Source organism: Barbus barbus (genome assembly GCF_936440315.1).
Source record: "Barbus barbus genome assembly, chromosome: 30".
In the NCBI taxonomy this organism is placed as follows: Eukaryota; Metazoa; Chordata; class Actinopteri; order Cypriniformes; family Cyprinidae; genus Barbus; species Barbus barbus.
Window position 1 is genome coordinate 19228373 of NC_136758.1, and position 27462 is coordinate 19255834.

The window sequence follows — 27462 nt, forward strand, 5'->3', positions numbered from 1 at the left end:
TTTGAAAGAAGTCTCTTTCAAAATGCTGCATTTAGTTGATAATATAATACGATAAAATATATTTTAAATATTTATGATTTTTTTTTAATGTAATTTATTTCTGTGATGGCAAAGCTGAATTTTTGAGAAGCGTCTCGCTGCAGCCTACAAGATCCAGGGGGCGTGGTTGGATCCAGATCCACCTTACATATACCTAAACCTACCCATCTCCACCCCTAAACCTACCCATCTCCACCCCCCGATCCCTAAACCCACCCCATCTCCACCCCTAAACCTGCCAATCTCCACCCCCTAGATGTGGATCCAACCACGCCCCCTGGATGTTGTGGACTGCAGTGAGCCCTACTTGGAATTTTTAGGAGTCATTTCTGAGTCTTTATTGTCACATGATCCTTTAGAAATCATTCCAATACACTGATCTGATGCTCAAGCATTATTTCTTCTTATTATTAATGTTGAAAACAATTGTGCTGGTTAAATATTTTTGTGGAAAATTTCAAACAGTTTTCCCCCCAGATTCTTTGATGAATAGAAAGTTCAACAGAACTTCAACAGAATCTAATATTGTGATGTAGAGGTCAAAAGTACCACCTGTAACTTCCAGTTAACTTCTAAGTTAATGTCTTCATAACATAACACCATGTTTTATCATGGTATAATGATTTTCAGCATTTTTCTTCTTTCAGTTACTGGTTCAACTGTAGTCATCGCCATTGTCTCAAATACGCTTTTATTAAAAACATTTAAAACATTTATGCTCTAGAAAAGCACAATATCAAAAGGTTTTTAATTTTTTCAACAACAAAAATTTCTATTTATTTTACAAAAATGGTTAGAAATTCCAATCATGTTCTGAAAAACTCAAGTTGCTCTGCACTAAATTGTTGGGTAATGAAGATCTAATCATGTCCAATGGCTTATGTTGAACAGTAAACAGTAATAGCATCCTCTAAATCATTCATTATGATTAAAATAAAAACATTAATAAATGTGAATCTACATCACTGTGCTCTGTACAGTCTAAAATCTTAGGCTGAGATTTCACCCAGCCCGTCATTTCAAGAACAAGGACGATTGGCCAGATGTCCTCGTAGGGGCGGGGCAGAGGACACACCCGGTAAGTTCATTGGTGGGGTTGACGAACACCAGCTCTGTTCAGGGTCAAGGGTCAATCTCCATGGGAATGATAGTGAGGATGACGTCCTCGTTGCCACGTTGAACCACCACACGTAAATTGGTGTCCTTTTTAATGGCTGCACTCACATCCGTTGCGGTGGAGATCCGCTGACCATTGATAGAAATGATGACGTCGTGCTCCTTAAGCCCACCTCTGCAGAAGAGACGGAGAAGAGGGAAAAAGCATTTAAGGAGGAAGACTACAGAGCACTATAATAGTTCATTTTGATTAAGGTCTCCTAATCTTCAGAGTTTACGTCACAAAAACTGAAACCTCTCCAGTACAAATCAAATACTGTTGGATTTCCCAGAATTACTCCAAAATAGCTTCCAAAACCAACTCTTAAGGCTGTGCATAATGTATTTTTACAATTGTTGTAGAACTGTATGCTTCATCAAATACTGCAAGCATAATTCAGTCCTTATCACTTTAAATGACTTTTTAAATCATATTTCAGAAATATATAATACACCAAATAAAACATTCACATGCTCTCACAGAGTAACAATCTAGGTTATATACTAGACGTCACAAGTACTTCCTGTTTGTTGGACTGCAAGTGTGACATTTGGTGATCATCTGTTATGCAATTGTGAATCATAAACGTAGTGGTGTCGCGCCGAGAGGAAAGAAGCAGTTGTTTGTATGTCTGGGTGCCATCTGAGCTTGTTCTTAACATGTCCAAGCTTTCTGGAAAACTAAAAATGGATCAGGATGTGGTGGGCAGTGGATAGGACTGTGGTTGTGGAATTATCTCAAAACAGCATTTCATGCACAAGGAATTTCATCATATGAACCTGCAAAACCTAAATTTGCCTTTGAGTACTTATTTGCTTTTGATTTTTAACAAGCATATAATAAAAACAAGACACCCTCAAAATGTTCACGGATATGATGTGGCAGTGACAAGACCTGAGTCATAGGTTTTCTCGTAAATCAACTTGTTAATCATCATGTTGTTCCAAACCTGTTTGACTCATAGGTGTTGGAAAGACATGAGGGTACATAAAAGACAACAGAACTTTCATTTTTAGGTGAATTATTCCTTTAATTTAAATGCATTTTCAGCACCCTACATGCCTCTCGCTCGAGTCAGTAAACACGATGAGCTGAAATAATGAACATCAGCAGGTTTTTTGTGTGTGAGAGAGTGTGTTTTGATAGGTGGGGTTCAAACACAAATTTAAAACATGTGGAGACAGATGGAGCCAAAGACAATATCCTTCCAAGCATGACGGCAAAGAGCATGTGGCCAGTAAAAACAGTATGAATTCTGGCAAATGAGTTGACCTGCACTCTTGACCTGCTTGGCATTATGGGACTTTGAGTTTTGGTGACTCACGCTGCAGCTGGGGTTTTAGAGATGACCTCAATCACATAGGCTCCTGAAGTGATGTCAGGGAAGTCGCGCAGTCGACCTCTCAGCTCTTTGGACAGTCTGTGAGCAGGAATAAACGTAATTACATCAGATCTGTTTTCATCAAAGAATTAAAGAGGTAAAATATTTTCCATCTAGAAAAAACTCTCAATAGCCTCAAATTATAATGCAGTGCTGCTATAAATCACATAGAGTATAAAAACAGAGATCTCACAAAATTACATAATCATGTTAGATCTTCCATAAGATCATGATAGTAACATTATTAAATTAGGTATTCGTTCATTTGATGCATGGACATGGTTATGTACTCACGCAGGAGTTAGGGTCATCATACGAACACCGATGTAACTTTTCTTAGTCACTCCTCGACCTGTGAAACAGCCAGAAAAACAATTAAAATTGCAACACAGCAAATAATTAGGCAACACATTCTATTTCATATATTATTTCTGGATATGAATGTTGTACCTCTGGCCAGTCTGTCATACGACTCAGCGAGAAACTGTCGTATCTTGTCTGATGGAATAGCGAAGGAGATTCCAGCCGTCACTTTCAATGTGTTGATCCCAATCACTTCACCATCCTATAGGAAAAAGAATGATCAGGTATGCACATGATCATCCTGCAGTACAGTACTGCTCTTCATATATATACTGTAAACATTTTTGAAATGTTTTGAATGTCCAGTAACCTAAGAAATGTACATAAGGTGGTAACATCCAAAAAATGGTTACATTTAAGTCACTTATATTCTTTAATTAATTAACCTTACACTATCAGCCAAATATGACATGAGTTTTATAAGTATTTTTTAAATGATGTATACTTGACTCTTACCCTTAGTAAACCAAACAAAAACACATCTCATGATCTTTCATGGCTCTTGCATAACTTATTATATTCTTACATAATATAGCCTGCTAAAATAAAACCATTTAAATAATTTAAAATCAAATCAGTGTTACTACTGCCAACTAAAAAACTACTTTAAAAAAGGCAATTAAAATAATGAATATAATAAAGTTATTATAAATATTACATGAAAAACGTACATGAAGAAACAGAAAAATAAAGCAAATTCAAAATATTAATAAATAATATAATTGTACATTTATAATACTAAAATAACACTGACTCAAATTAATATTTAATGTCAATTTTATTTATTTGGCAGGTAGCTATGTAATAGTGTATATGGCATAATTTATAGTCAGAAGGTTACATACATCACAAAATAAACACATTTGGGATGATAGAAGACTCCTGCATTTGTGTTAGGGTCCCAATCACCCTATCATTGTTTATTAAGATCCTTAACTATGATTCTTTAACTTGGGACATAAACTTGAAAAAAGATGCCTTTCTTACAAATATGATTGATGGTTTGAGTTCCACCATGTTAAATTAGTCTCACTGGGGTAACATTACTGTAACACCAAACACATGCATTCTGGGATAATAGGCCCTAATGATTACCACACAGTCATGCTCTGTGCAAATATAAGTAATGTTTATGCATGCTCATATGGGATATTATTCAACAGTTTTGGAATGAGGAAATGCTCACCAGATTGACCAATGGCCCCCCTGAGTTGCCATACTGTAAAAGAGACATTTCATGTGTTAAGACACCCTTTTGTTTTATGGCTTGATTTGCGTGTGCATGGATGTGTGAGAGAAAATATGCAATAAATAACTTAAAAATAAATATAAAGCAACAAATAACATTTACAGTTGTAGTAATTTGCTCACATTAATGATGGCGTCGGTCTGAATGTAATCCATATCCGAGTTTCGTAGACCCAGCTCTTTCCCGCCTCTCTGTGTGGTGCTTACTATCCCTGTGGTAACTGTATTCTGGAGGGAAAATGGGCTGCCGATAGCAACCACAAATTCTCCTGGTCTGAGGTCAGCAGATCGGCCGAGTAGAAGCACAGGAAGCTTACTCTGTTGGGCAGAAAGATAGAAAAGAAATATATGTCTGTTATGTAGAGAATGCAGCCTTTATTTTAGTATCTTCTCATAAGACAGAAATATCCCAACCCTTCACAATCCTAAAGTCTGCAAAAGTTTATAAAATAACTTTAACTGAAATCCAATAGTGGCCACCAAACACAGCTGTTTTTGACATTCTAGCAACTTTATGACATTGCAAAGTCAGTCATGTGATAAATGCTCATATGCAGGCGTTCCATAATTCTACCCTTCAATTTCCTGAACTGCCATACAAACAGTTCTATTCTAACATCTCTGTGCATCCGCTATCAAGTGTCTGATTCAGATCTCTGAAACCTTATCGCCATGCAATCTTTATGACATCACGGAAAAGAAGGCACTTAGGACAGGAAGGGACAAATCGGAATGCTGTTTTGCCCTTCCTGTGGGGAATCATTTATGGAATCTCCCCTCTCAACACAGGGGCTTGATTAGAAAGATCATTGTGACAACAGAATATGCTTGTTTAGCCATCGCACTGGTGTCTATTTTGTTTACTGACAGCAAAAATAGAGTCAGAGAGTGGATAGCAGACACGCTGAGCTTGATAAACACACCAGATGCACTTACGTTCTCATTTTGTGTACATGGATATGGGCTCTGTATTTTAGGGATAGTTCAGATGACAGCAGTGCGAGCTATACTTCCTAACAGTCAGTCCTAAGAGTCAGCTGAAAGGTTTACAAGGGAAGTATTCAATAAAAAACTTATCATATTTTCAGTATTGCATGGTTTAGATGTTGTGCAATGTCTGAGCTACCTAAGGCCTGAGGATTATATAAAGATGTTCTACAATACTACCACTGTCTTACCTCTAATGTTAGGCTGGAATAATATTTTGTTATATCTAATCAAACAGCATACACAATAACCAAGAAATCATAATGTTTATAACAATAAGAAGAAATTTTGAAAGAAACAAAATGGCTGCCTTGTTGCTGTACAGTTTCAACTTAAGCTATACCTGCCTAATGGAGAAGAAAGAAACTAAGTTCAGAGCTGTAAACTGATCCTGAGCTTTTATCACGAGGTGAACTCTCAGCGAACTCGACCTGTGCTAACAGTGTTTTAAAATAGAAGAGGATAAAGATGACGATGACTTGCAAACTAGACAAAAAATGTATCACTCTCTTCTCTCTATCCTAGGGGGCCAACATGTGCAGTGATAAAGTGGCTAAATTAAAGTTACACCAATGTGATTCTGTTCTTCAAATATGAAGTCAAGACATTGTGCTCATAACTTCCTTTTCAAGCAAGCTTAAGTACAAAAAAACCCCAATAAACTGTAATTCCCATCTCTTAAATGTAGTTTATTAATGTTTATATGTATATCAAAATGCATGAACTAAACCCTCAATCTATTTCATTCCAGTTCTGTGGAATCCACCCTAATCAAGAATCCCACAGATGTGATATAGGCCTATATCCCTGCTATTATGTATGCGTTTCACAATCAAAGAAGGGCTACGCACTGCTCATGCGCCTGGTGGGAACATCAGTGCTCTATTGGATTACCATTGCAAAAATATGAGATCATTCTTCAAACACAAATGTCAGAATTCACAACACTTAATAGCCACAAAGAAGCTAAGTCAGCCATTTTGTCTCAATGTGGCAAGCTAGTCAACCATTTTGTGTTTGTGTGAAATGATATGAAATTTCCATTTAACATCTACATGGAAAAAACACCCTGAAAACTTCCCTCTTCCCTATTTCTTGCCCTTTCTTCTCACCACAAAGATGACTCAGTGTTTATGTCTGAACTCAAAATATAGGCTATTATCAGTATATTAGAGCAGTGATTATACATTGGCAAGATATCAAAAAGGACTGTCACAAGAGCTAAAAAGCTAAATGCTTTGTAATGTACTATATATACCAATGAAGGCACAGCTGCAAACAATCAAAAACAACAAAACAAACAAAATAAATTACAATAAAAACAATAAATTAATATATACTTTTATTTAATATACAGTATACACACACACACACACACACACACACACACACACACACACACGCACGCACACACGCACACACACACTCTCTCTATACTTTTGCTGTATATATAAATTTAGCTGCTTTATCTACATAAACTACTCAGACACACAACAGATGATGGCGACCTGTTTCGTTGGTCATTTCAGTAGGTTGTGAGGTTACCATAACAGGCCATGAACTCTAATAAATCTCTACTATGCGAGATTACAGGTCAGCAGTTCCTTATAAACATTTACCAGCAGAAACACCTGCATCCATCTGGCCTATAAAAGCACGACAGTTACCCAGGTGTCTTTGTTATTGATCCTGCAGTCTGAAAATACCAGTCAATCTGGGACATGTAAAAACAGTCTCACCTTCACCCAATGCCAATAAGACAGTAGAAGAACTTTGAGAAAGAAGACTTTGTCATTGCCATAAGACTTCCAAGATAAGGCTAGGAGTGATATTTCCAATGAAGACATGTCACGAAAAAACAGCAAAGACAGTGTAAGGACTCCTCTCAGACCTTTATGTTACGAGGTGGAGAAATAATACTAAGCGTTTCTTCACCTGTAAAATTGGTAGTGATGTATTTTATTTCTTTAGGTGTTTTTAATTTCCTTTCGGGTTCATTTGAATCAAACAGCAGTTTGTAGAGCTGAAACAGACATTTCCCCGGCCCACAACCATTCCAGTAGTTAATAAGCACTTATGCTGGTGCAAAATGGGTAACACAGTCTGTCGAAGGTTTAGATTATGATTATAAGGTTGTTATGGAACTACACAGAGTTTCCACAGGTTGACGTTCCCATGCACTACTAAAAATGTGTGTCTGCCTCTAAACACCAGTTTGGAGTTAGTCACAATCGGAACAAAAGCAGAAACAGCAGCATTCAAAGACATCATTAACTACTAGCAGTAAAAAGGGACTAACTGGAGATACTGAGATCACCGTCCCACTCTGTCATCATTGTGCCCATCAGTAGGCACCTCATCCTATATTGTGCCACTAATTACTACTACGCTGTGAGACACTTTAAAAGATAAGCGCCAGTTTGCAAGCACTAAATTCTCCACTTGGTGGGTTTGTATTGGATGTGGCTGTAAGTTATTTTCAGTGAGTGAACTATTGACGGTTCTTCCCAAAGGAACCTCAGGGGTTTCTCCTTACAAAGATCAGTAGACTTAATAGAACCCTCAATTATGTTTCATTTAAGTTTAGCCTAATCTTTGTCTTTGGGATTTCTCAGAAAATTCCCTATGAGTAATAAAAACAGATATAGATGTCACAAATGTTATGAAATGTTTGAATCTAATTGATTTTGTTCAGATTTAACTTTCAGACTTTTTAGTTTTTGTGGTCATGTCTGAGATATCAGTGACAATAAGTATATTTATATGCATGCTCAAACATTCAGTACAAATAAAACAATAATGTGCATTTTATATACAAGTTAATAAGGCCACAGTCAGCCCCTGCATTGTGTGATTGCTATGAAAGTCAAAGGTTACAAAAACATGTATTTAATGCTTTAAATATTATTTAATGAACTGTGATATGTATACTTGGACAGATGAAGCTGTAGCTTGAATATAAAAAAAAAATACTGATGAGATCTCATCTAAAACTCCAGAGGAGTCTTACCAGGGCCCTTCTTTTGGGAAAAAAAAACAAAAAAAAAACTTAGATGTTGGAATCTTCTTGACTCCATTTTATGCTCTTGTTCCATTTTGGAAGAAACAATTGAGATGTAAAAAAAAAACTTAATTGTGATTTTCCTTCCTTCCTATGTGTTCTTGGTTTATTCAATCACAGAACAGCTGGAAATATCAGCCTGGAACCAGGAATGATCCCGTATGCTTCAAACTTGAGGCAAGTTTAGACTTTTGAGTTTCTGAGTGTTTGGGGGGGAGGGGGTTTCAGTGACATATTATTTCCACGTCGCTGTCCCACATGGTAGTTTATACTATGTATATCCTCTTTGCATTTGTACACTTCCACTCTTGCTTCCACATGGCCAAACCTGCTTCTCTGTTCCCACGTGTGATTCACATCTTACCCTGTAATATTAAATGACTCATTTTGGCCCAACCAGCAATCAGCCACATTAGTAGTCTGGATGGCATTTTAGGCCACTGGAACATCGGTAATCCAAAGAAAACGTGTGTGTGTGTGTGCACCCTACGTATAAGCCTTAAAGCTCTTAACTTAAACGGGAAACTTTCTCTTTGCCTTGGCTCACGACCAGAGCAGAGGAATGGAAAGGAAGACATGGGAGATTTACAAATGAGTTGACTAAATGTGTGATGGGCTGAGACATGAAAATGATTCATTTTCCTGGAGCTTCTGAGTTCAGGAACAGGAATGATGGGAAGTTCAACAGATCGTGGAAGTTGGATCCTCAAGAGCTCCCCATCTGTACAGTATTGCCTTGAATGTGGGTAAAAAAAATTCTCCACATACCCATACATATGGATTCATTTTCAGTCCCTAACCACATTTCCTCTCTCTCGCTCTCTCTGAGAGGGAAAACACTTTCCCCTCTTTTCTGTTTCTGAAGTCTGGCTGTTGCAGACAGAGTAATGATTTCCCGAGAGACAGACAGCCAGAGAAGGAGGAAGAAAGACAGTGTGAAGGACAAAATATTGGGAAGAAAATAAATAATCTGCTCTATGACTCCTCTCTCAGTTCATCCACCATTCTGCATGACTGAAACTGCATTTTGTGAAATATACCCTCATTTCTTCCTCTTCAAATCAAGGCATGTGCATACTATGCGTGAGTTTAGACTGTGAAGTTTGCAGTTTTCGGGAGTAACTTATGAATTAGTGGTGCATGGAAGTAACAATTTTAACTATGAATACATCAACAAAAACCAAAGCAGCAAGACAATGAACTACAATGATTGTATTTTGCTAAAGCCAAGCAGGCTGAGGAATAATCTATTCACTCTCTGTTCTGTCCCTCATATAAACTCTCAGTTTGTTTGGTTTGATTCCATGAATCATGCAAACCTGATTTATATTAGTAGTTTAAGTAGTGCAATTTCTTTTCTTTTTTTTTCGGGTGCCATGACTCGGAGTCGGTAGTAAAAAAAAAAAAAAAAAAGAGTTAACGGTATACTACACCCAAAAATTGCAATTCTATCATAATTCACTCACCAACATGTTGGTCCCAATATGTATGAATTCCTTTCCTCTGTAGAACATAAAAGGAGAAATTTTGAGAAACGTCTCTGGGCTTTTTTCCATACAATGGAAGTCAAAGGGATGAAGCCATTGTGTGGTTCCCATTGTTGTTCAAAATACATACCACAAAAGAAAGAAAGTTCTACAGGTTTGGAACAACATGTTGTTGATTTTTAGGTGGAATACCTCTTTAAATTCAGCATTCATCACTATGTTTCTCATAGTGATGAGTATTCAGATTAGATTTTTTTCTAGTTTTACAAGCTGTATTTTTCAAAAGTGCAGGTTCACTGTAGTTACCTACTTACTTCTATAGTGTAAACAACTACTGAAACATTAGCTCAAATAGTACAGCAAGGTCAAGGGTTCAATTCCCAGAGAATGCATGAACTGACAAATACCTTGAAAAACCATACTCACAAATGGTTTCAAAGTAGCATTAATTGTTTACATGCAATTTACAAGTTTGATTTCGAAAGCAGTAATTTATCTTCTTAAAATTCTATTCTTGTTTTATTTTGACTGTAATCATTTCAGAATTGTTTTGAGAAATTGGATTAGCAGACCTAAATAGCTAAAAGCTGGACTACTCAAAAACTCGTTTTAACTGTGAATGTAAACATACTTACTGAAAGTTTGACTGTACTGACCTACTTAATACCTCTCAACATGCATCAGAAAAAAAGAAGAAATTGCAGTAATTGCTTAAAGGGATGCAGGCACACACAAGTTCTCTCCAACATACAAACGCACACACACTCATTCTCCTCAGTGTCTTTGCGGTGCCTGATCCTTTTCCAGAGCGTGACCTCCAACTAACTTGTGCCATTCAAACCAATGCCCTTTTCTGCCCCTTTTTATTTATTTTTTATTTATTTTTTTACTTTTCCCACATGCCCTGTTAGTTAGAGGCAAGTCTTCTATCAGAGATCAGAGACAACTCTGTCTCTCTCAAACTCTGTCACTATTGCTCACACATACACACATGACCATATGATGTCATTCGGGATCACTTACTCACTCAAACTGGGGCAAACTCTTTAGCAGCTGGGCATTAAAGAGCCCATTGATTCAATCCAGCATCAGAAACACCAGATGAGAGAGAGCTACATAAAACATCTCAGACTATAGACACTGCCGTGGGATCTGTTTTGGCTGCAGGGATCAGGATAAGTAACAGTCAAGGAATCTGATCTTGGAGCAGTATGCGTTCTTTGGGAACACCAGATCAGATTATTAAACATGCAATCTGGGCTTGCGTGTGCTTTATTTCTCTGGAGAACATATGTTTAAGAGACTGAGTGATTGTGAGGTTAGGATTGTCAGCCAAACATGCTGCCTGGTGTCTATCAGCCAGCATTGACATATATTTTAAGAGCCTGTACAGTGCACTGCACTGACCTGAGTGAGTAGGGGGTTGTGGGTAATAGAAAATTTCGTCTAAGATGCCTTATAAGGATTGCATTGCTCATTTTGTATTTATGGGGTCAGAAATGTTCCTATTTTGGTTATATGAAAAGTCTCCTTTTCAAATATTACAGAGCGGTGTGAATGCAGTAATTGCTGAAATAAAAACGCCAAGTTTGATGTTGCACTATATCCTAAAAGAGAGCCTGGTGTGTTTTGAATTCAGGCTTAAACCTCTTCAGTATAAACAATCAGGATCAAAAATAAAACCGTTTCCATTTATAAACCATGGTGAGGTGGTTTCCTGTGTAAAAAGACATTATAAAACTGTTTAATCTGCCCACCTCAGTACACAAACCACACAGATGTTTGGTCTTTGGTGGGCTAAACATGCTAAGTGCCTGCTGAGAGAATAATGGTCATTAAAACAGTTTAGCAATCTGCTTTCTGGAGCATTACTTTAGCCTTCAAGTCACTGTGGATGTGTGTGCGCTTAAAAACACTTTTATACCTGATGAAGTGAGTACAGCATCTGTTCCTGAGGCCTGATAAACTTTCCCACTCTCTGTAAGTATTTATATATTCCCTTGCCTTTACCTTCCTCAGCCTAATTTACCCTTGCATCTAGCTAAATTGTAGAAAAGCTAAAGGGAAATCCTGCCGTATGTCAATCTGAATGTTGTCATATATTTACCTGCTATTTATCAGCTCAGATTTTTTTAGAAGGATATATGGCACTGATTAGGGTACAAAAAAGAAACTCTTAAAATAACATAAAATATTTTTTAAAAATTGTGACAAAACGTGCTTACCTTTCAAAAAATGTTGACTGTCAACATCAGGATGGCACATTAAATATTATAGATAAAAAATCAAATAAATAAATATTTTCAATATTATTGCTGCTTTAATAAAATGAACTTAACAATATAAACATTAAACAAACATCAAAATTAAACAGGCAAAATATATAAAGTAAAAACCGTCAGAATGTGTATCTAGAGTTGCAATTAGAAGTGCAATATGAGTCTAAATAAAGTCTAAAGGAATGCAAATAAATTTAGTAGATTATATAAAGTTTTCACCAGAAAGACTTTTTTATGCTTTTTCTGGTACTAAAGAAATGTGTATAATGTGTACCATGTTCATGGAATGTGCTATGACAGCAGGGCTGTGTTGGTTCCTCTTACCGGTGAATCAATCTTTATGAGGGCGATATCTGCTTTTTCATCAACATCCTTGATCTTAGCATCATACGAGGCTCCATTTTTAAGCTCCACCTTCACTCGGTTTTTATTTGCTACTACATGGGCGTTTGTCACAATGAGGCCATCGTCAGACACCACAAACCCTGACCCACTCGCCACTGCCATTTCACGCTTTGAGTACACCGTCCTAAACAAGACAGAAAGAGTATGAAAAAGAGATGGAAACGGAGGTAAAGAATGAGACATTTTGTCAAATATTCCTCTTTAATATAGACTAATGATAATGCAAAGAAACTTACTTGCGATACAGTTCAATATGAACCACGGCAGGGGCGATCTTCTCTACAACATCTGCAATGAAATTGTACTTGTATCTCAGGCTGTTGGGGTTATCATGGATAGCTGAAACAAAAAAAGATCTAATGAGAATGTATAACAAGAAATGGACAGTAGGAGACAAACATCTGAAAATATCAAATGACATCACTTAAACAGAATACAGACAGGAAAATGAGACTAGTTGTTAACTAAAAAAAGACAAGTGGTGGGATTTTTCTGTGTAAATATATATATGGGACTTCTGTTGCTTACGTAAATCAGCATCACTCTCTCTCTCTCTCTCTCTCTCTCTCTCTCTCTCTCTCGCACACACACACACACACACACACACACACACAGACAGACACACAGACACGCGAGGGGCAAGATCTGAGGAGTCTCTTGGAGGACGTGTCTGGAAATGTTGACTCCCGTCCTCTGTAATTTCACCATGAAGGAAAAGAAGTGAGATATATTTTTTCCTTTCAACCAAAATAGTTTATTATCAGCACTCACAACCTCGTAATATACATAAAGTGTATGAAAATTGCTCTTTTAATTTCACTCTTTCGTTTCATCACCGTCAGGGTCAGACTGTTTTGTATGCATCACAGACTCAAACGCGCAGACGACAGCAGCTGTCATTTGATCCAATCAGTAAGACAGTCGCTGCAATGATGAAGGGGCCCTTTTAATTATACAGGATCACAGGGACCCCAAGAAGACCTTACTGTTGGAAAGCATGCATTCAAAAGACAAATGTGTCTGTGGCCAGATGTGTTTGAAAGAGTGGAGTGGTTTATGAAGAGTTATAATGTTTGCTCAAGTGTAATTAAAGTCATATCCAGCGTGGCGCTGGCGTGCATTCTGACCTGAGTTATTCAACCTAATTATAGTTTTAACACCAAATCTTCTTTTGTGGAAGGATCATTTTCTTATCCATTTAACTACCTAACTCTTGACTTTTAGCTTTCTTGTGTAAATACACATATATGCCAATAATATATGCCAAATATATATGCACTATTGTTCAAAAGTTCGGAGTCCATGCGATTTTTTTTTTTTGAAGGAAGTCTGCATTTATTTGTTTAAAAAATTGTTAAAAGAGCAATAATGTGGACTTCCGCTCCGCCCGCATGGAGTGAGCAGCACAGAAGAGAGCTCCTCAAATAAACAACCAATTATTGCTAAATAGACTAATCTACCAAGCAAAGCCTTTACATTTCTGTCAAATAATTATAAAAACGAACTTTTCGACATGAAACCGAACTCGTGCAAAAAAGTTAAGTCGACAATCCAGCGTAATACAAAAGCAGAAAGCAATGAAAGAAAAATGGACGAAGATGATGGCGATTCTCCTATTTCGTTGAGTACGCTCAGAGCGGAACTACATATGCATCGAGAGGCAGTGATTAAAGACATTAAATCGCAAATGTAAACCTTCATCTGGAGATGCAAAAGAATCGAGAGGAGTTGAAAGAGGACCTGCGTGCATTACGAGAGGAAATCTTCCCAGAGCTGGCCGCCTTACACAAAGGGCAGGCCGAATCGGCGAATGAGTGCACGGAGATGGGGAAAACCCTGAGTGACACGAAGGACAGAGTAGCAATACTTGAACAGTCTCATGAACGCATGGCTAAAGAACACAAGAAAATGCAGGAGAAATGTATGGATTTGGAGAATTGTAGCCGGAGACAGAATTTAAGGTTCGTCGGGATTCCAGGAGTGGAGGCTGGAAATCCTGCTCGATTAGAGTAGTTGCTCTATAATGTTTTTAGAAAGGAGCTAAGTGGTAAGTCAGATAGTTTACTATCCTTTTTGTGTGATGTCATGGGTAAAAAGGGTTTTCTAAACTTGCTCTGTTCTTTTTTTGTGACTTTTAATCAAAGAAAGGTAAATTGAGTTATTGTTCAAATTGTTCAAGATTTCTGGTTGCTAAGAAATCAAATATTGACACTTTTTTTTTATTTTCTTTTTTTTTTTTTTTTCCCTTTCCCTTTCTACTTTAAATGCTGCTTCCCACAATATTTCTCAAAACTCTGATCATGACTAGCAGGAAAGTAAATGCTGATAAGAAAAAACGCGATCTACGAGACAGGGTTGTCCTCTGTCACCCCTGCTATTCGCTTTAGCTATAGAACCCTTAGCATTTTCTCTACGTGCATCTACGCCCTATAGTGGGATAATGAGAGGGGGAAGGAACATAAAGTATCATTATATGCTGATGACCTTTTAGTTTACATTTCTAACCCCTTACAATCAGTACCAACCATTATGTCAATTTTAGATCAATTTGGGAAAATCTCAGGATATAAGATTAATTTCTCTAAAAGTGTTATATTTTCAATCAACCCTAAACCCAATTAGAAACACTGTCATCTCTTCCTTTTAAAGTAGTAAACTCATTTAAATATCTAGGGATCACCATAACTAAAGATTTTTCTACACTTTTTAAAGAAAATATTATGAGCTGTATGAAAGTACTCAACACACTTTTAGGAAGTGGTCCAATCTCCCTCTTTCTTTAGCAGGTCGTATTAACACGGTGAAAATTAGTATTTAGTAAATTCCTATTTCTTTTCCAATATATCCCAGTCTACATTAATGAGTATTTTTTTTTCAAAAATCTGGATAGAATAATTACCCAATATATTTGGAACAAAAAAAATCCTAGAATCAAGAAAATATATTTACAGAGGATTAAACCGAAAAGGAGGGATGGGTCTACCTCATTTTCAGCTGTATTACTGGGCATGTAATATAAGAGCACTTTCATTTGGAATACAGGAGGGGTCAATAGAATGGTGTGATATGGAAAATAATTCGTGCTCACCTTCCTCTTGGCCAGCTTTAATTTATTCAGCTTTGTCTGGCCGCCACCTAGTACACACATTTTTTAAATATTTACAAGCTCGCAGTTTTGCGCAAAATAATATTTTGTCATTTCCTAATGAACTGCTAACTTCTCAAATGGAGACATTGTTTTTACAGAATCCAAAGGAGGAGTTTCAATTATATATAACAAATTATTATCACAGCTAGAATGTGATGTTTCATTAGAGCATCTAAAAACGGCATGGGAAGATGACCTTGGAATAGATATCGAAGACTGGCAATGGGATGAAGCACAAGAACAAGTTCATTCTTCTTCCTTGTGTATTAGACATGGTCTGATACAATTCAAGATCCTACATCGACTTCACCTGTCAAAACTAATTGAACCCTAATGCCCCTTCCCCTTTATTTATTAATTTTTTTCCCCTTGTTTTTTTTTTCTTTTCCCCCCCCCCTTTTATTTCCCCCCATATAGCAATGCGATGTTAAAATATATTGTTAAAACATGATATGTATATATATATATGCAAAAATCTGTATTGCAGTTTTTTCTTTTTGCCAGTGTAGAAAACTTAATAAAGAGAATGTTAAAAAAAGAGCAATATTGTGAAATATTACTACAATTTTATATTTTAATATTTTTTAAATGTACACAAGTTTTCAGCAGCCATTAATCAAATCTTTCCTTCAAAAATCATATGCTGATCTGGTGCTCAAAAAAGTTCTTATTATTATTAAAGCTGAAAACCACTTAAAAAGCATGTCTTAAACCATTTTATTATTGGCTGTACAGTAATTTGCTCTGCTCTTGGTAGATTGCATAGGTCATTATGGAAATTATCTGGCTCCATCCATGGTCTTAATTTTCACACTCTCAGTAGATCAACAGCAGAACTTTCCACTCCCATCTGCTTTTTTTAAAAGGATTGTGTTCACACACTAATTTGCCCTGTTTAGTAAATCTGGTCCCTTAATTTCGGTAAAAAGGTACTGTAAACCATAAAATGTGTCATTAAATGAACATGTAAATTGCATTTTAAATGTAAACAAATAAAAACAAAGAAATTAAAAAAAAAAATATTAAGTAAAACAAAAAAATTGTGTGGCATTTGATTAATTAATTTATTTATTGGTTATATGTCTATTATTACAAGTTCTGACTTGTTTGAGACATATGAGTGGTGATGTATATATACAGTATGTGAATATTCATGCCTGTGTTTGAATACTGGTGATGTAGTGGTTAAAAATCTGGCTGAAAGTTTGGGAATTTGATTTCCAGGGCTATTGTTGAACAGGAACAAGCAGAAACAGGTGGCTGAGGTGCATTCTGCTGTATTACTGTTGAGTAAACAGCATAAAAAATACCTCAGGTTCAACCCTGAGACTGCATCTACAACCCGAATTCCGGAAATGTTGGGACATTTTTTAAATTTTAATAAAATGAAAACTAAAAGACTTTCAAATCACATGAGCCAATATTTTATTCACAATAGAACATAGAGAACATAGCAAATGTTTAAACTGATCAATCTGACACTTTTACCCACTAAATGAGCTCATTTCAAATTTGATGCCTGCTACAAGTCTCAAAAAAGTTGGCACAGGGGCAACAAAGGGCTGAAAAAACAAGAAATTTTGAAAAGATTCAGCTGGGAGAACATCTAGCAACTAATTAAGTTAATTGACATCAGGTCTGTAACATGATTAGCTATAAAAGGGATGTCTTAGAGAGGCAGAGTCTCTCAGAATTAAAGCTCTCCAATCTGTGAAAGAGTGCGTAAAAAGATTGTGGAATACTGTAAAAACAACCTTTCTCAATGTCAAACTGCAAAGGCTTTGCAACTCTCATCATCTACAGTGCATAACATCATCAAAAGATTCAGAGAAACTGGAGAAATCTCTGTGCGTAAGGGACAAGGCCAAAGACTGTGGTCTTCAGGCCCTCAGACGACACTGCATCACTCATCGGCATTCTGTCATTGGCATTACTAAATGGGCCCAGGAATACTTCCAGAAACCACTGTCGGTAAACACAATCCGCCGTACCATCTGCAGATGCCAACTAAAGCTCTATCATGCAAAAATTAAACCATATGTGAACATGGTCCAGAAGCGCCGTTGTGTCCTGTGGGGCTAGGCTCATTTAAAAGTAAAAGTGACATACGGCCAAGTATGGTGACCCATACTCGGAATTCGTGCTCTGCATTTAACCCATCCAAAGTGTGCACACACAGCAGTGAACACACACACACCGTGAACACACACCCGGAGCAGTGGGCAGCCATTTATGCTGCGGCGCCCAGGGAGCAGTTGGGGATTCGATGCCTTGCTCAAGGGCACCTCAGTCGTGGTATTGAGGGTGGAGAGAGCGATGGACATTCACCCCCCCCCACCCCCCCCCCCACCTACAATCCCTGCCGGCCTGAGACTCGAACCCGCAACCTTTGGATTATGAGTCCGACTCTCTAACCATTAGGCCACGACTTAAAATGGACTGTTTCAAAGTGGAAAAGTGTTCTATGGTCAGACATTCCAGATTTGACATTCTTTTTGGAAATCAAGAACGCTGTGTCCTCCGGGCAAAAGACGGTAGAGACCTTCCAGTGTGTTATCAGCGTTCAGTTCAAAAGCCAGCATCTCTGATGGTATGGAGGTGCATAAGTGCACACGGTATGGGCAGCTTGCATGTTTTGGAAGGCACTATAAATGCTGAAAGGTAAATAAAGGTTTTAGAGCAATATATGCTCCCCTCCAGGTGACGTCTATTTCAGGGAAGTCCTAACCCTAACCCTAACAATGCAAAATCACATACTGCAGCTATTACAACAGCATGGCTTTGTAGTAGAAGAGTCCGGGTGCTAAATTGGCCTGTCTGCAGTCCAGATCTCTCAGCTATAGAGAAGATTTGGTGCATCTTTACACAAAAAATACATCAAAGATGACCACAAACTCTTCAGCAGCTGGAAACCTATATCAGGCAAGAATGGGACCAAATTCCAACATCAAAACTCCAGAAACTCATAACCTCGATGCCCAAATATCTTCAAACTGTTTTGAAAAGAAGAGGAGATGCTACACCATGGTAAACATGCCCCTGTCCCAACTATTTTGAGACCTGTAGTAGGCATCAAATTTGAAATGAGCTCATTTTGTGCATAAAATTGTAAAATTTCTCAGTTGAAACATTTCTTATGTTATCTGTGTTCTATTGTGAATAAAATATTGGCTCATGTGATTTGAAATTCTTCAAATTTAAAAAACATCCCAACATTTCCGGAATTCAGGTTGTATCTGCATTCTGTTATGGAGAGTTTAGGACACTAAAAGGTGCTCTAAAAAGGTCAACTGTGCTTGAATATAAGGAACGCAAATAAACTCTTCAATCTTCAAATGTCTAAATTCACCTTACATTTAGCGTATATCAGACTGACTGCACTGGAGATTTACTCAGGAAAGTTGAAGGCCAAAGAAATCAAAACAAATCCACCCTTTGGCCATGCGATGGAAGCATTTATTTTGTTTTTTCCTCTTTGAAAGAGAGACCTATGATTAGGTGAAATGCACTGACAGAAACAATAAAATCAGACATGCTTGTCTCATCTTGGCCCATGCTCAGGTACTGCAACCCAAGAGGATCACAAAGATTTAAACAAATCTATAACCTCTTATCTCTGACAGAACAAAACCTTTCTAGGCATTTTATAAATTATTAGTGCATATTCTGGCCACTCTTCCACTGCAACCTTCAAAATGAGTTAACCAGTGCTACTGTTGATGCATTTATGGTTTAAGACTCCGTAACCTTTGACCTCAGAGCTCCAAGACTGTAACATCTGACAGTTAATCACATTATCAACCCTGACAGAACCAAAATCATTGTTGACATTCACACTCGCATGTGTTGTGCATCCGATGAAATGCTTGAACATATAGTACAGAATTCAAACCATCACAACTAACCATCCTCTACAGACCAACAGGAAAAGGAAAGAAAAGTTTATTTTATGGTGACAGAATATCCAATGTGGTGAGACTGACCAGCTCCAGACCAACATTAAACAAGGCATTCAATCCAAAATCACATGTTATGAGAAAAGCTACCAAATCAAAGTAAATAAAAAACAGCAGTAAAACTCCTGGTCAAAATGGACAAAGTCCACTTTAAAATGATGCATCAGTAATCCAATAATGTAAAACGCTTAATTATAAAATGGAGAGTTCCAACTCTAAATTCTGATTGGATGAGCTGCGGTTAAAGCCATTGTAAAATGCTGTGTTGCTTGGCAAATGTAAACATCCTAGAGTTAGAGTGTAATGTACTATAACATATCAGAACAATGGTTTGTCCTCATTTCTGTCAATAATAAATTTAACCATTTATTCAACATTTATGAAAAAAGGGCACAAGCTCACAACACATCTTACCTGTGGTTCAAACATTGTGATGCAAACCTGCCTAATTACTTCAGTAAAATTTTTGTAAAATTTTATTTTGAACTACTGGGCTGGTATCTAAACCTGCCAAGAATATGCTCAGCTCTGAACTCAATACATCAAAAGCCTACGTTTAGTCTGCACAGATATGAGGCATTTGTGTTTTCACTGAAACACTGCCAGATTACAACATATGGTCTGAGAGAATGAAATTACATTTGTCCTAGAGATCCTGGATGTCTCTCCTGGGGAGGTGGATACATGCAGCCTGTAGAAAGCAGGTTGGACCATTAATACGAGCTCTACTTTTCTGTTTGATTCCAGAATAAGTCACCTTGAAATTTGCTGTATACATTATTTACTGTATACAAAAATTATTCATATTGCATGTTTAAGAAGAAAAGTAAAGACTTTTGGACAACAGATATTAAATGGTGCCTAAAAGTGTCCGGTTTACTTTTAAAATATATTAAACATGTTACAAAAAGTTTACTATATCCACATTTGGAAGACTCCAACACAATAAATCTTCTAGCCAGATGTTCAAAGAGTTTGCATTTAATCAACTCAGGTACTTCTACCCAAGCCAGGAAATTTTAATAATATTTGCTATTACCGTTCAAAAGTTTGCGGTTAGTAGGTTTTAAAAAATTCTAAATAATATTTTTATTCAGCAATGACAGATAAAATGTTTAGAATGTTAATAAATGGTGTTTTTTAAACTTTCTATTCATCAAAACTAAAATATATCAAGGTTTCCACAAAAAAATTGAAATTATTCATAATAATAAGAAACACTTTATGAGCACCAAATCAATATATTAGAATGATTTCTGAAGAACCATCTAACACTGACAACTAGAGTAATGCTGCTGAAAATTCAGCTTTGCCATAAAATGAATAAATTACATTTTAAAATACATTCACAGAGAAAATAGTTATTTTAAATTATAATAATATTTCACAATATTACTATTTTCGAATGCAGCTTTAGTACGCATAAGAGACTTTAAAAGCATAAAAACATCTTACCGCCCCAAATCTTTTGAACAGTACTGCAGAACTGTATGTGGATGAAGGTGAAGGGTAAATTATTCTATTCTATTCTATTCTGAATCAGCTTCTGCACAGTTCTGGCATATGAAGAGTTCACTCCTGGCTAGCACAGTTCTCACAAAAGTCAATAGAATGGGTGAGGGATGAAACCTTGTGAACATGATGAACAGGTCATGCCCGTGGCTCTGAGTTATAGTTATGGTGTCCAGTTACAGTTGTGCAAGCTCTGTCTGAGGCCTCTCTGCGGGGTTTGTGAAGAATTCAGACTCGAGAAGTGTGTTTATTTCAGTTCAGTCGAGGCCTATGTAGGTGAGCAGAAAGCAGGAAATGAGTCCTTACTGTGGGAAAATCCTACTGGACTATATTATACTACAGAAGCACAAAAACTAAAGGAGAGGTGCAGGAGAAAATTTATTTGCAAGAGTTTGAGGGAAGGGAGAAACTCTTGGCTCCAGGGCAGTGAGAAGAGACATAAATGCATTTGACGAATAATGAAACATTAATAATGAGTCCCTTCTTGTTCTTTTCATGATCCAGTCATAACAGATATGATTCACACTTACGTGCCAATCTATATTCTATTCTCGGAGACAGGCTAATTTCTAGACTGAGCATCTAGGCCTAATTGTAGATCCGTGCGTGTTAGTATCAGTAAAAAGAGTTTAAGCATTTGACTACACTCATAAACAAACATGTCTTTCATAACATGCTAATTGAAGATAGTTAAACAAAAGCCTATTCTGGGCAAACAGAGCACATACACACACATATATACAAAGGACAAAACCTTATTCAGAATTTAAACAATACACATTATCGAAACAAAGAGACAATGAAAGGATGAGATACTTTTCTTACCATATCAAACCATACCTTCACACGCACACAGTCACTGCTGTTTAGAGTTTTAGAATAAATCATCAGCAAAAGATCTAAGAGGCTGAGATTCATTATTTGGGAGTTATAAGCAGGATATGAAGGAAAGAGTCCACAAATAAATAGGTTCGGATGACCAGACTGGTAGACACAAGTGAAAGAATATAAAACAGTGTAAAGTATAAAAGAATGAGTGAAAACAACAGTGAAAATGAAAATCAGAGTAAATCTCACATATATTTCAACCAAATCAATCATCTAGAGACAAATTTTATATGTACTTTGGTATAATTATAGAGAAAATTAAGCATATTAAGCATGAATTTGTGTTAATTTAATGTAATTTTTAAATAAATTATCATTACTACAAAGCAAAACAATATTTTTTATTAATGTAATGCAACAACAAAGGGCTGAACAACAACATCAACAAATGCATTATAAAAAATGTATAGTAGTCATACATCATGGTAGTTTTGATTATGCTACCATTAATTTGTGCAAATTTAAATAACAAAAACATACTGTTAATATCAAGAATCACTGAGAATGTAATATTGTCAAAGTGCAATAAACAAATAAATAGACTATTTTATTAGATTTCTTTTCTTTTCAAAGAGAAACAGAGCAGCCATAGAGACGGGGGAAATATGTGCCTCGTCAGCATTTGTAGGGCTACTAAACAAATCTGCAGACGTCTGGACAGGACAAACCTCTGAGAGCCTATGAAACCCACAGAACTAACACACACACAACATAAAAAGTGCATAAACCACTGCACATACACGACAGAGAGCAAGTAAAAGCCTGAAACATACAGACATGCTGACAGTGTGTATCATGACAGAATTTCAATGCTATGGTTATACATTGCACTGCATTAAAGAACTGTAATTCTTGGTTCTTAATGCACACACACACACACACACACAAAAACGAAAAAAGAAAACAGCATGAGCATTGCCAGCAGAAAAAAAACAATGCAAAGACACAAAATACAATAAGCTCTGGGAAACAAGCCTGAAATGCTTAATGAAAACCATGCAAAAGAAGAAGAACACTGCCATGAACTTAAAACACACACACTGCCCACTACTCTCTCCAGTTCAGGGCCCATGAAGGGATTTCAGGATTACAGCTGTGATCCAATATCACATAAACAAGAACATTCAATTAATTTTTTTCTTACTGCTTATACATAAAACTCACTTCACAGGCAGCTCATTAGGTTTTGGAACAATTGTAAGTAAGTTTTAGATGCCCAATTTTGCAAAATTTTCGTTTCAAGATTCCCTTCGCAGTGACTGCAATCACAGAATGCATTGCAACAAGCTCAGTGAAATGAATAAACTCAAGATGAAAAATAAAATGTTAATGATACAGTAACTTCTATTAAAAAAAAAGTATTACTTTATCCTATTATATTTGTGTGTGCTGTGCATTTTAATTATTATTAAAGGAATAGTTCACCCAAACATGAAAATTTGCTGAATCGTTTTTGGAGAAATTTAGCATTACATCATTTGCTCACCAATGGATTCTCTGCAGTGAATGAGTGCCGTCAGAATGAGAGTCCAAACGGCTCATAAAAAAAATCACAATAATCCATAAGACAACTCCAGTTGATCAATTAATGGAGAAGGTGGACAATGCAAGCAATATAATGCTAAATATAATGCTACATTTCTTCAAATCCATTCTGATGAAGAAACACACTCTAAATTTTTTATGGCCTGCGGATGAGCACATTTTCAGCAAATTTAGATTTTTTGGTAAATCCTTTCAAAGATGATGCCTTTAATTCCTTCAAAGTAGTGTTCAAGAGTAGAATTGGTTCCTCTGCAGAACGTTTCATATCATGTCACTTTACCCTCTAGTAGACAGCAAGGCAGTTTACTAGGTTCTAGAACAGTGCTAATATAATAGCTCAAGGTGCAACATGAGTCTGGAACGAATCTGGTGCCGTCACTCCCATTCCCCTCCTTGGATTAGCGATGTGCAAGCCATTTCCTTTAATCACAATCATGCAAAACAGACTTAAACATCTAGTCTTGCAGGAGGACAACTGAATGACTTACTTAAATCTGTTTCCTGCTGAATGCATAAGACTCACAATATGACCTAAATCTGCAGCAAGTGAAGAAGAAGTGTGCTGAGAAGCAGGCAGGCCTTCAGATCCAGATGCAAATGACATCATGAGCTCTGCAGCATGTGTGTTTTCTTTAGGAGAGGCCAGGACTTGGAAGCCACAGACCTTTCACATCTTGGAACTTTGATTAGAGCCTTTATTAGGCCAATGTGCAGAGAATAGACACATGTCAAGAGTTATGCCAAAAGTATCCTCAAATTTAATCTTCTAAAGAACATGCTGTGGAGTTCTGATACTCAACAGCTGATTTAAGGAGTTTATACTATTGTAGCACAATTGTTTGTGAGCCAAATATTGTGTGAGGATTCACTATCACAAATCCACTATCCAGACCAAGACAACTATCCACTTTCAGCAACAACTTAAGAGCCAGCGTCTGCCAAAATGAATACATTGAGGCTCTTTCAGTAAGAATAATGAAGAAACAGGGAAAAATATAAAGAGAGAGCACATTTCATCTCATTTAAGCATATAAAATAGGAACTTTATTGTTTTTAACGCAATCTCATTACGTTAAAGCCTTTACAACCTGTTCAAATTCATCTCTAATAACCTCACACAAATATGCACATACACAGAAAATAAGATGTGAGAGGCTTCATTTTCAGAGGTGAAACTATATATTCTGAGGGCACACACACATACAATAAGAGCACACAAGCTGCTCTGGTTTTTGTCCATTCACAGTGGTCTTGATGAGTCAGACTGTGTTTGTGTACCTGATGAGCAAGTGCTATGACCAAACTGCACGTGAGGGTCAAAATCCATTAAAATAACTAATTAAGACTGAGTGCAGAGACTTGCGCAATATATAAGATGCATGGCTAAAGTTGGGCCTTTGATCACTTTACCCTCAGTTTGAATTTGTGGATCTCATAGTCCAAATAATGTAGCAAGAATGGCACCATTTTTATCACAAACACGATGAAACAGACACAAACACATGCTTGACTCAAACATATATAGTTTCTGTTACTGCTAGAGACCGAAAGGCATTTTCTTACAAAATGAACAAGATCATAAAAATGGGGTGCATTGCAGTATTGCAGACGATTTAGGCCAATGATGAATATACCATCCGGCAAAGATGTCATCTGCATCTGTTGCCAGCATGGACTCTCTTTTTCACACAACCATATTTTTTTTCCCTCTATCTATCTATCTATCTATCTATCTATCTATCTATCTATCTATCTATCTATCTATCTATCTATCTATCTATCTATCATGTGAAATTCTCTATTTATTCTCTATCATGTGAAATCATGTAGTCCACATTGTTCATTAGTAGCCTATTATATAATACTTAAGGTCTTATACTGTACCACTGTATAAACGTGTAAAAGAACAGGTAAACTGTGCTCTGTTTGGGTCAGGTACTCACCCGTCCCACAAGCTCCGCGCTGTATGAAGAGCACCGGCGGCTGCTGCAGGCTCTGCGATCGGTTATTGACCCGCTTCAGTTCGCATATGTTCCGATAGGAGACTCCGTCACTGCCGCACACCGGGTCGCTGCTTTTACACACGCAGACACCGTGTTTCCCTCTCCTCCTGACGGAAGCGGAGTATCCCACTCCTCCGGTCACGGAGCACTCCAAACTCTCTCCACACACCGGGTCCCCCAGCTTACCCACCCCGCCGCACGCCTCTCCCTCTCCGGACGCGCACACTAGGCAGCAGTTACAGTGATCCATCATCTGTCCTGTCGGACAGTCCTTTGGCATCGACGGACACATGGACTTATCACACTGACTCGGACATCCGCCGATCACATAACGTTTACTGAGGCGCGCATCAGTTTGCAGCGATGTTACCAATACGCAGATGCAGAACACAGTTATCCAAATCATATTGATCAAAGTTAAATAAATAAGGAATGTAAATTGAGAACTTCGCGGTCTTTAATTTCTAACGAGACCAACTGAGCTACCTCTAAGCGGGAAAACCCTTTGGACCGAGCTGTGTAAATTTGGTGCGCCGCGGGAACGAGCACAATGCGCGTCTCTTGAGTTTCTGCTGGCGCAGCGTTTATAAAAGCGCTCCGGATTCCACGCGCACACTTCACGAAGACAACAAGCGCTGTGATTGGCCTGGATGTGGGAAAACTCTTTCAGACTGATGTGCAATCAGAGCAAAGCGGTCTCTGATGCAAATCCAGTTCCTGAAATCGTAGTGAAAACCTACCTCTTTACGAAAACAGTTTATTTTTTAGTTGTTTGGTAACAGTTTTCGACCAAAATAAAAAATAAATAAATAAAGTGAATTGACGTGGCCAAGTATGGTGACCCATACTCGGAATTTGTGCTCTGCATTTAACCCATCCAAGTGTACACACAGCAATGAACACACACCCGGAGCAGTGGGCAGCCAATGCTGCGGCGCCCGGGGAGCAGTTGGGGGTTTGGTGCCTTGCTCAAGGGTCTCACCTCAGTCGTGGTATTGAGGGTGGAGAAAGCACTGGACATTCACTCTCCTCACCGACAATCCCTGCCGGACCTGAGACTCAGACCTGCGACCTTTGGGTTACATTCCGACTCTCTATCCAGTAGACCACGACCGCCCAATAATAATAATAATAATAATAATAATAATATGAATGAATTAGATAAAACAAACAAGCAAGCAAATAAATAAACTGCAAAATTGAAATAACTTTTAAAGGATGTTTCTGTCATTTTGTAAAGGTATAGTTCATCCCCCACCCCCACTGTTACTTCACAGAATGGGTTTGGAAAAAATGTACAACTCTTGCTCACCAATGGATCCACCGCAGTGAGTGGATGCCGTCAGAATGAGAGTCCAAACAGTTGACAAAAACATCCCAATAATTCATAAGTAGGCCTAACTGACACAACTCCAGCCCATCATCTAACATAAGTAAATAGTTGCGTGTTTGTAAAAAACAAAAAAATACAAATAAACTATAAATTTATAAAATACCATAATCCATAATAAGGCCATAAATGCCCATAATCCACATAATTCTTCCTCCAGTAAAAAAGTTGATACCCTGTTGTCCTCTCACATGAAAATCCATAGACATATTTGTTTAGAACTGTTTTCAGTTGTATATGGTTCTTGATGTGTGCATATTTCTCTCCTGATTCAGACAAGATTACTTTTCACTGGAGAAAATTGCCTTATGGATATGTTTATTACAAACACAGTGCAAAAAAAAAAATTTAACAATGAAAGGAGATTTAACAATGAGTTTTATGAAGCAATAACATGCATTAGGAAGGCCAGAGTGTAAGACAGTTTCAATATCTGTAAATATTATTATTAACAGTAATATTAATACAGTGGGGCAAATAAGTATTTGATACACTGCCAATTTTTCAAGTTTTCCCACTTACAAAGAATGGAGAGATCTGTAATTTTCATCGTAGGTACACCTCAACTGTGAGAGACAATATATAAAAAAAATAAATAAATAAATAAATAAAAA

The 27462-nt window shown here is 37.2% G+C and overlaps 1 protein-coding gene across 1 annotated transcript; it reads right to left on the reverse strand.

Annotated features, from left to right (window-relative positions):
* Nucleotides 1–711: 711 nt before the first annotated feature.
* Nucleotides 712–26085, reverse strand: LOC306849977 (serine protease HTRA1A). Its single transcript, XM_079385375.1, has 9 exons — nt 25399–26085; nt 12643–12745; nt 12326–12530; nt 4311–4505; nt 4126–4158; nt 3027–3141; nt 2871–2928; nt 2520–2615; nt 712–1330 (listed from the first exon to the last, which is right to left on the reverse strand). The coding sequence occupies exons 1-9, from the start codon at nt 25862–25864 to the stop codon at nt 1162–1164; spliced, it is 1440 nt and encodes a 479-aa protein (XP_079241501.1). The 5' UTR covers nt 25865–26085; the 3' UTR covers nt 712–1161.
* Nucleotides 26086–27462: the final 1377 nt, after the last annotated feature.